General features: G+C 50.6%; 1 protein-coding gene across 1 annotated transcript in view; it reads left to right on the forward strand.

The window, feature by feature from the left end:
• PCDH15 (protocadherin related 15) overlaps positions 1-10,081 on the forward strand; it is a 365,652-nt gene extending 355,571 nt beyond the window's left edge. Inside the window, exons 33-37 of the mRNA XM_068140381.1 lie at positions 379-417; positions 2,610-2,683; positions 4,120-4,252; positions 5,618-6,988; positions 9,403-10,081. Coding sequence (XP_067996482.1) covers positions 379-417; positions 2,610-2,683; positions 4,120-4,252; positions 5,618-6,988; positions 9,403-9,957 — 2,172 coding nt within the window. The 3' untranslated portion in view covers positions 9,958-10,081. The remainder of the gene's footprint in view (positions 1-378; positions 418-2,609; positions 2,684-4,119; positions 4,253-5,617; positions 6,989-9,402) is intronic.
• Positions 10,082-11,775: the final 1,694 nt, after the last annotated feature.

Here is an 11,775-nt window from a genome sequence, read left to right on the forward strand (position 1 = left end):
GCCAGGCTGGAGCCAGGCTCTGCTCAGGGAGGTCCAAGGACAGGCCAAGGGGCAGTGGGGTCAAACTGAAGCAGAGGAGGTGGCACAGGAACAGAGGGGAAAACTTTGTCCCTGTGAGGACAAAGCCTGTGAGCCTGTGAGCCCTGGAGCAGGCTGCTCAGGGAGGTTGTGGAGTCTCCTGCTCTAGAGACACTCAAAACCCAGGTAGATGCATTCCTGTGTGACCTACTCTCTGTGACCCTGCTCTGGCAGGGGGTTGGACTGGATGATCTCTGGAGGTCCCTTCCAACCCCTAATGTTCTGTGTTTCTGTGCTCACCAATGAGCTGTGCTTGAATCGTTGCTGCTGCATTAACTGCTCTCCAATTCTCTTTTGCAGCAGCAGCAGTTGCTGAGACCTTCTCTTCTCAGACCAGAGGTACAGTTCTCTCTGCTTTCTTATTACTTTATAAGTTTTGTATAGCTTCTGCATCACCTCCTGACCCAAACCTGTCTGTTGCTAGGTACTGTTCCCCCCCCTCCCCCCCAAAAAAATAATTCCTTTAGGAAAGCCCTGACATTGTTACCCCATTTAGGCTTTGCTTAGTTAAATGTCTATTTGCACCTTGAGATTTAACCCTCCAGCATCTTTGACTTGCTCCCATGGATTTTATTATGGAGTTAAAGCTTCCCTGGTTTCATGTCCATATTCTAGGCCACACTGATTCCCTCCCTGTCCAACCACAATCCACCTTTGCAAATGTCACTCAGCCAATAATTGATCATTATCCAGGGCACAGCAATGTGCTCCTGTGGCCATAAGGCCAGTGGTATCCTGGGGTGCACTAAGAAGAGTGTGGCCAGCAGGTCAAGGTAGGTTCTCCTCCCAACTCTGCTCTGCCCTGGTGAGACCACATCTGGACTATTTGGTCCACTTCTGGGCTCCCCAGCTCAAGAGGGACAGGGATCTACTGTCCAATGGAGGCTACAAGGATGCTGAAGGGACTGGAACATGTCTGATGAGGAAAGGCTGAGAGCCCTGGGGCTGTTTAGGCTGGAGAAAACAGAGGTGTCATTAATGTTTCCAGTGTCTGAAGGGTGGGTGGCAAGAAGAAGGTTCCAGGCTCTTTTCAGTGGTGTCCTGTGATAGGGCAAGGGGCAATGGATACACACTGGAATCCAGAAAGTTCCACCTCAACATGGGGAAAAAATTCTTTCCTGTGAGGGTGCTGGAGGCCTGGAGCAGGCTGCCCAGAGAGGTTGTGGAGTCTCCTTCCTTGGAGACATTCCAAACTCACCTGGATGCATTCCTGTGTAACCTGCCCTGAATGATCCTCCTTTGGCAGGGAATTTGCATTTGATGATCTCTAGAGGTCCCCTCCAAGCCTTACAATTCTGTGATTCTATGATCATTGTACCCTGAGATGAACTGAACAGCCTCATACCACACCATGTGTGAGCAGAGCTTAAGGACCTCTGCTGCAAGGACAGGCTGAGGGAGCTGGGGGTGTTCAGCCTGGAGAAGAGAAGTCTCCAGGGAGACCTCATAGCAGCCTGCCAGTACCTGAAGGATGGAAACAGACTGTTTGCAAAGGGCTGCAGTGGCAGGACAAGAGGCAATGGCTTCAAACTAGACCAGAGCAGATTTAGATTGGATGTTAGGAGCAAGTTCTTCACTATGAGGCTGCTGTAACACTGCACAGGTTGCCCAGGGAAGTGTTTGAGGCCCCATCCCTGGAGATATTCAAGGGAGGCTGAACAGAGCTCTGGGCAACCTGATCCAGTTGGGGATGTCCCTGCTGAGTGCAGGAGGGTTGGACTGGATGAGCTTTGGAGGTCCCTTCTGGCCCAAAGCGTTCTGTGATTCTATGGTTCTATGACTCTCTGGTGCTTTTGCAGCATACAGAGGAACACTTAGCTCAGCCCAGTGCTGCTCCTGGCTGCTGGTGGTTGAGGAATCAGTAAATAAAAAGACCTGGCAGGCTCTGTAGGTAAAGCAGCCCCAAGCTCTTCAGTGCATCTTTCTCCTGTGAGAGGCACAAGCAGTGGCACAGTATTTGCCGTGCCCGAGGGGCTTGCATGGGACAGGGGAGGTGGTGTCCCACACCACAGTGGTACTGAGGGCCTGATTAGAAAGGCTTGTAGTGCTAGAATGAGGGACAGTGGTTTCAAACTACAGCAGATTTAGGTTGGACAGCAGGAGGAAGTGCTTCACAATGAGAGTGGTGAAATACTGCAACAGATTGCCCAGGGATATGGTGGAAGCCTCATCCCTGGAGACATTCAGGACCAGACTTGATGTGTCCCTGGGCAGCCTGCTGTAGCTGGAGGTGTCCCTGCTGCCTGCAGGGGGGTCGGACAAGATGCCCTTGGGGGTCCCTTCCAACCCGATGCAATCTGTGACTCTGTGACCGCATTGAGCTGACGACAGCCACTCACAGGGAGTGCAGCAGGGAAGGGATCATTAAACCCCCTGCTGGCTTCTCATTGTGGTTCCTGGCAGTTGTTGCTGTTCCTCAAGTTATTGTTTCCTGGTTTGTGTGTTTGCACTCCCAGAGCCTGCTCTTTGCACCTCCTTCATCAGTCATTGCTGTGCATAACTGCGTTCAACCAGGGTTTCTCTCTTCACAGGAACTAAGCATGGAGTCTGGAATTGATCCCGGGCAGGAATACTATGGGCAAGATTACTACAGTTATGAGCATGGGTACAGTCTCCTTTCCCCTGTCTTTACTTGGAAAACTGCTGATGCTCCCAGCTTGGTGAGGTTTGCTGTCACAGCATGTGATCAGGCTACTTCAGTCCTCGTGTCCTCAAAGGAGTCTTTGTCAAAGTTGCCTGACTCCCTCTTTCTGCATAATGGAATCATTCCACTGCCAGAGTGCACACCCAGCTACCACGATGCTTTTGTATTCACTTTTGCATTTGCATCTCCCTCTTGTTCTGGTAATGAATTTCCATCACCTCCTGCCCTGTTGTGACTCAGCAGCCTGAGGTCAGTGGCTGATACTTTTTGCTCCCAGCCAGGGTTTAGCCTTTTACCTTGACTGAGAAGGTGGTTGCCCCTGCCTTGTTCTGCTAATGCCTGCCTGACGGGGAGCTTCCCAGGTGACAGCTGGCCTTACAAGCTCACAGGCATTCTCCATCATCCCAGGGACCCTGCTCTTTCATTCTCTCCAGAGGAGAGGAACCTCATGAAGGTCAAAAAGGATGAGTGTAGGGTCTTACAACCGGGGAGCAACAACCTCCTGCAACAGGACAGGGGAGGGGGGACCTGCCGGAAGGCAGCTCCACAGAGAAGGACCTGGGAGCGCTGGGAGACAAATTCACCACCAGCTAGCAATGTGTCCTTATGGCCAAGAAGGCCACTGGTGTGTTGAGGTGAACGAAGGAGATGTGGGCAGCAGGGCAGGGGAGGTTCTCCCCAACCGCTTCTCTGCCCTAGTCAGGCCACTCTGGAGGACTGGATCCAGTTCTGGGATCTCCCCTGCTGATGAGAGACAGGGAACTACTGTAGAGAGTCCAGTGGAGGCTATGAAGGTGCTGAGGGGCCTGGAGCGTCTCACTGCGAGGGGAAGATTGAGAAACCCAGGGTGGTTTAACCTGGAGAAGAGCAGCCTGAGAGGGGATCTGATCAGTGTTGATCAACAGCTAACAGGCAGGGGTCAAGAAGATGGGGCCAGAATCGTTTCATTGGTGCCCAGAGCCTGCACAAGGGGCAGTCAACCCAAACTGGAGCCCAGGAGGTTCCATCTGAAGATGGGGAGAAAATTCTTTGCTGTGAGGGTGCTGGAGCCCTGGAGCAGGCTGCCCAGGGAGGTGATGGAGTCTTCCTCTCTGTAGAGATTCCAAACCCCTCTGGCCATTGTAATCTTGGGCAAGCTGCCCAGAGAGGTGATGGATTCTCCTTCTCTGGAGAGATTCCAACCCCCCCTGGCCATTGTAATCCTGGGCAAGCTGCTCAGCGTAACCATGATTGAGCAGCAGGGGTGGACTGGATGATCCCCAGAGGTTTTCCAAGCTCCACCAGGCTGAGAATCTGTGAGAATCTTGCCCTTTGGAGAAGGGGCAGTGTGTGCTTGTGGCTGTGTGTGGAGACAGGCTGGTGCAGATGCTGAAGATGTGGTGGTGTTTCTGTGGCAGGTACGAGCTGCCTCAGTACGGGAGCCGCCGAAGGCTGCTGTCCCCTTCAGGGATGTATGACGAGTACGGGGAAGTCATGGTGGAGCACGATGGAGGCTACTACTACAGCCCTCATGGACCAGCAGCAGATGAGGTGAGTGCCTCTGGTGGGGTGATTCAGTCTTTGCAACAAGGGGAAAGGCCATAAAAATCTTGCCCAAATGTCTTTTGCAACTGATTAGGAGCTTGTGTTCCTAACAGACCAAAGTGCAGCTTCCAGCGCTCACCGTGGTTTGTCCTTCTGGCGCCCAGCAAAGGCTGTGTCAGCACCTCTTCCCCTTTGTCCAAGCAGGGAAAAGGAAGGGCAAAAGTGCTTTTAATATCCACATCTCTCTCTTTTTTTTTTGTTTCCCTCAATGGAGATTTCTAGTTCCAAGACAAACCCCCACACTCTGTGGTGATCCCATTTGATGGTGTTCACCAAACGTGGGGCTGCTAATATTCAGCCTCTACCTGGTGACCTCCCACTGGGGACAGCACTCACCTGAACTCAGCTCTCAGCAGTTTCACACCTGAGTGGAAACAAACCTGCAAATGCCAGTGACAGCCAGAAGAAAGTTGACCTCAATGTTGCCTTTCTGTTTGCTGGGTTTTTTCCACCAGTACTAGACACTAAATGCATCACATGGGTTTTAATTAAATGGAGTCAGACTCGATGGTCTCTGGAGGTCCTTTCCAACCCCTACTGCTCTGTGATTCCAGGATTGTTAGTGCTGTTGAGTGGCCATTGCTGCTGAGCTCTGGTGGGGCTGCTTCTGTGTCATGTTTTGAGGAGGGCTGACTGACTCCCACTGGTTTCCAGACAAGCTCTGAAGAGGTCCATTGTTTCATTCCCAGTATCAGGATCTCTGCCATGCTGAATCCTGCACCTGGCATGCTGGATCCATGGGGGGAAAGGAGCACAGTGCTGTGATGCCAGGGTGCTCCTCTTCACTTACCCCTGTGCTCATCAGGGTCTTGTCTCCTCCCTTTGTAATAAGCTGCAGCAACCTCAGCCCTGCCATGCCTCAGGTGCTCTGAGCAGCTCATGGGCCTAGTGCTGAGAGTGATCCAGGACCAGGGGCTTAGCCCAGATTTTGGGGTCGGGAATATTCTGGGCAACTGAATGGGACTTCCAACCCCTAACATCCTGTGACCCCAAGAGGGAACATTTCTGAGCACCATCTCCCACCACTCCAGATGTCTCCCTAGCTTTTATTGCTCTAAGAAGCAACTTCTCCCTGTTGCAGCAGAGTAAGGGAGTTGTTGTGCTCTTGCAGCCTGTCCTAGAAGGAAAACTTTCCCCATGACTTTGATGTCAAAAACAAAACCAACCAACCAAAATCTGTTCTATAGCAGGAGAGTTCCTTCTGATGCTGGGAAAAGTGTTGCGTTTGTCCCTGCTGGCTCCCCGGCGCGTCCGAGCTTGCGCAGTGACACCTTGCCGCGCGTAACTGAGCTCCGTTTTCATGATTTGCAGGGCATGATGCCGGGCAGAGGCCCTCCAAGCAGAGACATAAGCCAGATTGCAGGGCCACAAGTAGAAGGTAGACCTTTAGATGGTGGGATGGACCTAAGGCTCAGCCCTGGAAGAGCATATAGGAGCGGCCAGGGCAAGAGGAGGCTGAGAGGAGCCATGCACTTGAGTCGTGTGGCAGTCGGTGCCCACAAGCCGGTGGGAAGAGCCGAGTCTGCTCGCTCCCGGTGGAAGAAGGCCAGGATCTTCCCACTGATCCTGCAGAAGGTGAAAGGTGGGAGGAAGGAGTCCAGCTATGCCAAGCTGATGTCGGCCGGCAAAGCAGAGGAGGAGAAGAGCATGATGATCAGGGGCAGTTACTTCCAGAAGTCGACGGATGCCAGGCCCTCCATGAGGAAGCTCAACCACGTCTTGAAACGCATCAGCGTCTCCAGAAAGTTTCAGGAGCCCTTGAGCAAAGCAGAAGGAGAGGATGAGTCCAAATCAGGGGTTTCAATAAGCATCACGGCAGAGAGTGAGCATGAGGACAGCGACCAGGAGAGGAAGAGGAGGAAGCGCACTTCGGATGAGTCCTCCAGCTCCGAGTCAGACGACAAAGACTACTTGAAAGTAACTCTGGACCAAGATGAAGCCACTGAAAGTACTGTGGACTCGGATGAAGACTTGGAAGAGTCTGAGGAGGAGTCTGGATCCAGCTCTAGCAGTGAGTCAGAGGAGGACTCCTCTGAAGAGGAGGACGATGAGGAAGACTCCAGCAGCGATGAAGATGGCAGCCTGTCGGTGAGCTCCTCTACCCAAAGCTCATACAGCAAATCAGGCACCAGCGAGTCCAGCAGCAGAAGAAGCACTGAAAGATCCAGCACAAAAAGCAGGGGAGGCAGCAGCCATGGCAGGGCCAGGAGATCCAGCCAGAAATCGAGTGTGAGCTCGACCGCATCAGGTAGCGACAGGGACACGAGCTACAGGAAAACTTCAGGGTCCAGCTACAAGAGCAAAACCTCCTCTGCCAGCCTGGAGATAGAAGACACGATAGAAGAGGTGTCAGAAGAAGATGAAGATGAAGAAGAAGTGGAGCAAGCCAGCAAGACAGCAGACAACTCCAACAAGGCAGGCCCTCAGAAGTCCAGCAAAGCAAAGACTGCTGCTGCTGAAGGCAAGGGAGGAAGATCAGCTCCTCGTGGGGAGGGTGGCCTGGATGAAGGCACAGAAGAGGCTGACACAGATATTAGTGACAAGAAGGAAAGTGTGGGTAAGAATGAATCTTCCTGCCTGGAAAGTGAAATCAGTGCTACTTCCAAAGGGACCAAAAGCAGGAGCACTTCTGGCCAAACTGCCTCCTCCCCTGACACTGAGAAGCAAACCTCTGACACCACTGTGAAAAGCAAGCAAGCAAGAAACAAGAGCTCCCAGGAAACCAGTCAGTCCCAGTCAGAGGAGAGCCTGGACACCACTGTTAGGGAGTCAGAGACTACTGGTGACTCCACATCCTTTTGACAACAGGAGGTGGATGGTTTGCAGTAAGGAGTGGTCTTGTTTGCTGTGCCTTCTGTGTGGTCTTTCCTAACACAATACTCACTTCAGGGCCAGCCAGAAGGAAAGCATCAGAGCTCACTGTATGGGATTAGGACTTGTAGAAAACCAAATTCTGAGAGGCTTCTCAGGCAGTGGGTCAGGGAAGATGGATTTTCACTGAGCGAGGCCACCAGGAGTCCATTCGCTCTGCTCATGTCAAGTGTTGATTCTGAGAGGGGATTCTCTCTGCATTATGCACTTGGCTTGAGGTCTGAGGGGCAGATTGACAGACCTGAGGGCACAAAACTGCTTAGGGGCCTGTCTTCATGCCTGTCACAAAATGGAAAGGCAGGAAGAAAAAGGGACAAACCAGGGAATTCAATGAAGAACAGGAATGAGGATGAGGGTGAGCAGAGGGCTGAGCACCTCTCCTATGGGGACAGACTGAGGGAGTTGGGGCTGTTCAGTCTGCAGAAGAAAAGGCTCCCAGGAGACCTCCTTGTGGCCTTTCAGGATCTGAAGGGGCCACAAGAAAGCTGGGGAGGGACTTCTGAGAGTGTCAGGGAGGGATAGGACTGGGGAGATGGAGCAAAACTAGAAGTGAGGAGATTGAGATTAGATGTTAGGAAGAAGTTGTTCCCCATGAGGGTGGTGAGAGCCTGGCACAGGTTGCCCAGGGAGGTGGTGGAAGCCTCCTGCCTGGAGGTGTTTGCAGCCAGGCTGGATGTGGCTGTGAGCAACCTGCTGTGGTGTGAGGTGTCCCTGCCCATGGCAGGGGGGTTGGGACTGGCTGATCATTGAGATTCCTTCCAACCCTAACATTTCTATGATTCTATGAAAAGACTTAGAAGCCATAGGGGATTTATGGTCTCCTTTGGCTAGTCATCAAGTGAGGGCTCTGCCATAAGCATTAACCCTGTTTGTAAGGAGGACAACTTAAAAGTGCAGCCAAGCAGCGCTCCCAGAACTGCCAAAATAAGTTATCCATGGCACAGCAATGTGCTCTTGTGGTCTGGGGAGCATTAGGAAGAGTGTGGCCAACAGGTCAAGGCAGGTTCTCCTTCCCCTCTACTCTGCCCTGGTGAGACCACATCTGGAGGATTGCATCCAGTTCTGGGCTCCCCAGTTCCAGAGAGAGCTGGGGCTGCTCAGCCTGCAGAGCAAAAGGCTCCAGGGAGAACTTCTAGCAGACTTCCAGTACCTGAGGGGGGCCTATGATAAAGCTGGGGAGAAACTTCTTACAAGTGCTTGTAGTAAGAAAAGGAGAGGGAATGGATTTAAGGTTCAGTAGAGCAGATTGAGATGGGATATTGGAAGGGAATTTTTTGGAGTGAGGGTGGGGAGACACTGCAACAGGTTGCCCAGAGAAGCTGTGGATGCCTCTTCCCTGGAGGTGTTCAGCACCAGGCTGGACAGGACCTTGAGCAGCCTGGGCTAGTGGAAGGTGCTGCTGCCCATGGTGGTAGTGGGGGTTGGAGCTAGGTGATCTTTACGTCCCTTCCAACCCAAACCATTCTATAATTCTATGATCAGTGCCTTTTGGTTTCTATTAGAAAAGGTTTTACCTTCCTTTCTAAGAGTGACACCCACAGAAGTTTTACTTCTGAGAGCATTGTCTCTGCTCCCAGGGTTCTGCAAGGAAGGTACACCTCAACTCAAATGTGAGCACAGCAACAAAAACCAAACCCAACCCAGATTCCCAAACCTCAAGAAATCCCTTCCAGTTTTTACACGCTGTCTGACTCACACTGAGCTCACGAAGCACAATGACTTGATCTGCCTTCCTGACTTCGGCTGTTTAACTTGAGTGCAAAGAATAGCTTGTGTGCTACATAAATCAATAGACAAAACAAGAGAGAGATAAATCTGAGTAGAACCTGAGAGGAAAAGTGGAAAGACCAAGATAAAGTGAATCAACAGTGAGTGACTGATTAATTGGGGGTTGGACTGGATGACTTTTGGAGGTCCCTTCCAACCCAGACCCTTCTATGGTTCTGTGATTCTGTGGTTCTATGATTCTGTGGTTCTATGATTCTATGACTGTGGTTCTGTGATTCTATGATTCTGTGGTTCTATGATTCTATGACTGTGGTTCTATGATTTCATGCTTCTGTTTCTCCATGGCTCCGTGGCTCTATGACTACTATGGTTCTATGCTTCTATGACTCTCTGATTCTATGCTGAAGTAAAAGGCAAAATAAAGAACAGGAAAAGGGCAGGGGGAAAGTGAGCAGTGGTGCTGAAATTTAACAGCATTTCTCTTTCTCATCAAACAGTGGGCCAGAAAGAAAAGGATCAAGCTGATAGTGGACCCAGAGTATGAGACCAGCTCCACTGGAGAAGACAGCGCTCCGGATTCCAGCCAGAGGAATCGCCTCAGCAACCCCAGCACCCAACCCAACCTCAACGGGAACCTCTACATCGCCCAGAACGGCTCTGTGGTCAGAACCCGGCGCGGCTGCCTGGCCAATAACTTAAAAGTCACCTCTCCAGTGAGGCTGGGCAAACAGTTCAGGAAACTGGACAAGCTGGCAGTGACCCAGGAGGAGAGCGTGCCGCTGAGCACGTTGTCCAGGGGACCGGCTGCCAGCGACAAAATAAACCCGAGGCCTTGTGGCGTCTCCTTCGCCTCCTCAGCCACGGGGGCTGAGGGCTCCGTGGCCAGGGCAGGGGGCTCCAGGATCAAAAGCACAGAGGAGCAGGAGTCAGTTGTTGATGGTGAGGACAGCAAAGAGCCCTTGGAGTCACACAGTGAACACACACAGTCAGATGAAGAGGAGCTCTGGATGGGCCCCTGGAACAACCTTCACATACCAATGACAAAACTGTGATTTGAGTTGAGTTGGTTTGATTTGATTATTGGTTTTTCTCCTTTTTTTTTCCCCCTCCCCTTGTTTTGGTTTCTTTTGTTTTTTTTTTTACTTCAGTTTATAATAAACTGCACTTTTTATTTCTCTCCTGTGGGAAATGTATGAGGTTTGTGTCATGCACAGACGTGGGACACCGCCACCAACAGCCACCACCTCCAACGCTTGAAAGCCTTCAAACAGTTTGCCCTGACGTTTGTACTGATGAATCATCTTCCCCTCCTACACTTCTTTTTGACAGGCCTCCCGTTCCACTCAATGTTATTTTAAAGGGATTAGGGCTTTGGGCTCTTTTTTCCTGGATCTTGATCGTGCACAGACGTGGGACACCACCACCACCACCCAACAACCACCACTTCCAACGCTTGAAAGCCTACAAACGAAATTTGCCCTCACGTTTGTACCGATTAATCGTCCTCCCCTCCCACACCTCTTTTTGACAGGCCTCCCGTTCCACTCAATGATATTTTAAAGGGATTTGGGTTCTTTTTTCCTTGATTTCTTGTTTGATGAACAAGTAAACTACTAATAAATGCACAGCACCACTTGGTTAACTTTTCAGACAGTTCTCTTCCCTGCCTAGCTTGTTTCTCCTGTACGGTACTCGTGGTTATACTGCTTAGACCTTTTGTAAATTGTCTCTTTCTGTTCAAGGTTTATATCCAGAGCTCTTGGTTCTGAACTCAGAGTAATAAATGAAAAAACAAATCTGTGACAGTCTCTAAGGTCCCTTCCAACCTAAGCCACTCTGTGATTCTGTCAGAGATCAGCGCAGCAAAAATCCTCAGCTGGCTTACATTCGAGTAACGAAAGCCAGAGCGGTAGCAGTGCCCCAGGGAATGCGAAGAGAGGAGCTACAAAACTTAGCTATGGGTGGAGTTGGAGCTTATAAAGCACAGCACTGGTACAAAGGCTGATTAAATGAGACCCAAAAAATGGCAAAGTAGAAGGAAATGTGTAGCAATTAATCTTGTTCAGAGCTACCTGGCCGTGGTTTCTTAATTTTCTTTTGTGATTTTAGCTCATTGCAGTTTTCCTCTCTGGCTGATTTTTCACTTCATCTCATCCCACACTATCTCTGTTTTCTTCTTCAGGTGGTCTTTAGCTCTGCTCTTCATGCTCCATCCATCATTGTCATCCAAGGGCTGTATTCCCCCAGAATAAAGCAGGATGAGAGATGAGGCTGTGCAGTAGAAGCAGGCATTAAAGGAAGGGGATGGATAAGTTTTGAAGCCCAGCTAGCTCCTGGGTGCAATCACCACTCCACTCTAACAAACATCAACTTGCTGAGAAGACAAATGGGGTCATGGTAAAGAGGATGAGCAGTGAACAGGAGTTTCATGTGCACAGAGGGGCCTGTGAGGGGCAAAGTATCATCATAGTATCATAGTATCATTCAGGGTTGGAAGGGACCACAAGGATCATCTAGTTCCAACCCCCCTGCCATGGGCAGGGACACCCCACACTAGATCAGGCTGTCCACACAAAGAGAATCCTTACAGACAACTTGAATGAGGATTCCTTGTACAATACACCAAATATTGGCACCTGCTGGTAATTTCTAGCTGTACCTCTGTAGTGGGTTGAGGAAATATCCCACAACATTAATTTGGAGGAAATAACCCCAAATAAATTGCCAGACCAGCTCAGAAGGTTTTGGAAGCAAAGGAAGCTCTATTTAAAAGCAAAGCAAAATCCAGAAGTAGGAAATGCAATGAGTATGTACAGAACAGCCAATGTACACATATACTGGCTATTTATAAACAGCACAAAGCCCCTTTG

Source organism: Melanerpes formicivorus, unplaced genomic scaffold (assembly GCF_026170545.1).
Source record: "Melanerpes formicivorus ecotype bairdi unplaced genomic scaffold, bMelFor1.0.p_v2 SCAF_6, whole genome shotgun sequence".
Taxonomy (NCBI): Eukaryota; Metazoa; Chordata; class Aves; order Piciformes; family Picidae; genus Melanerpes; species Melanerpes formicivorus.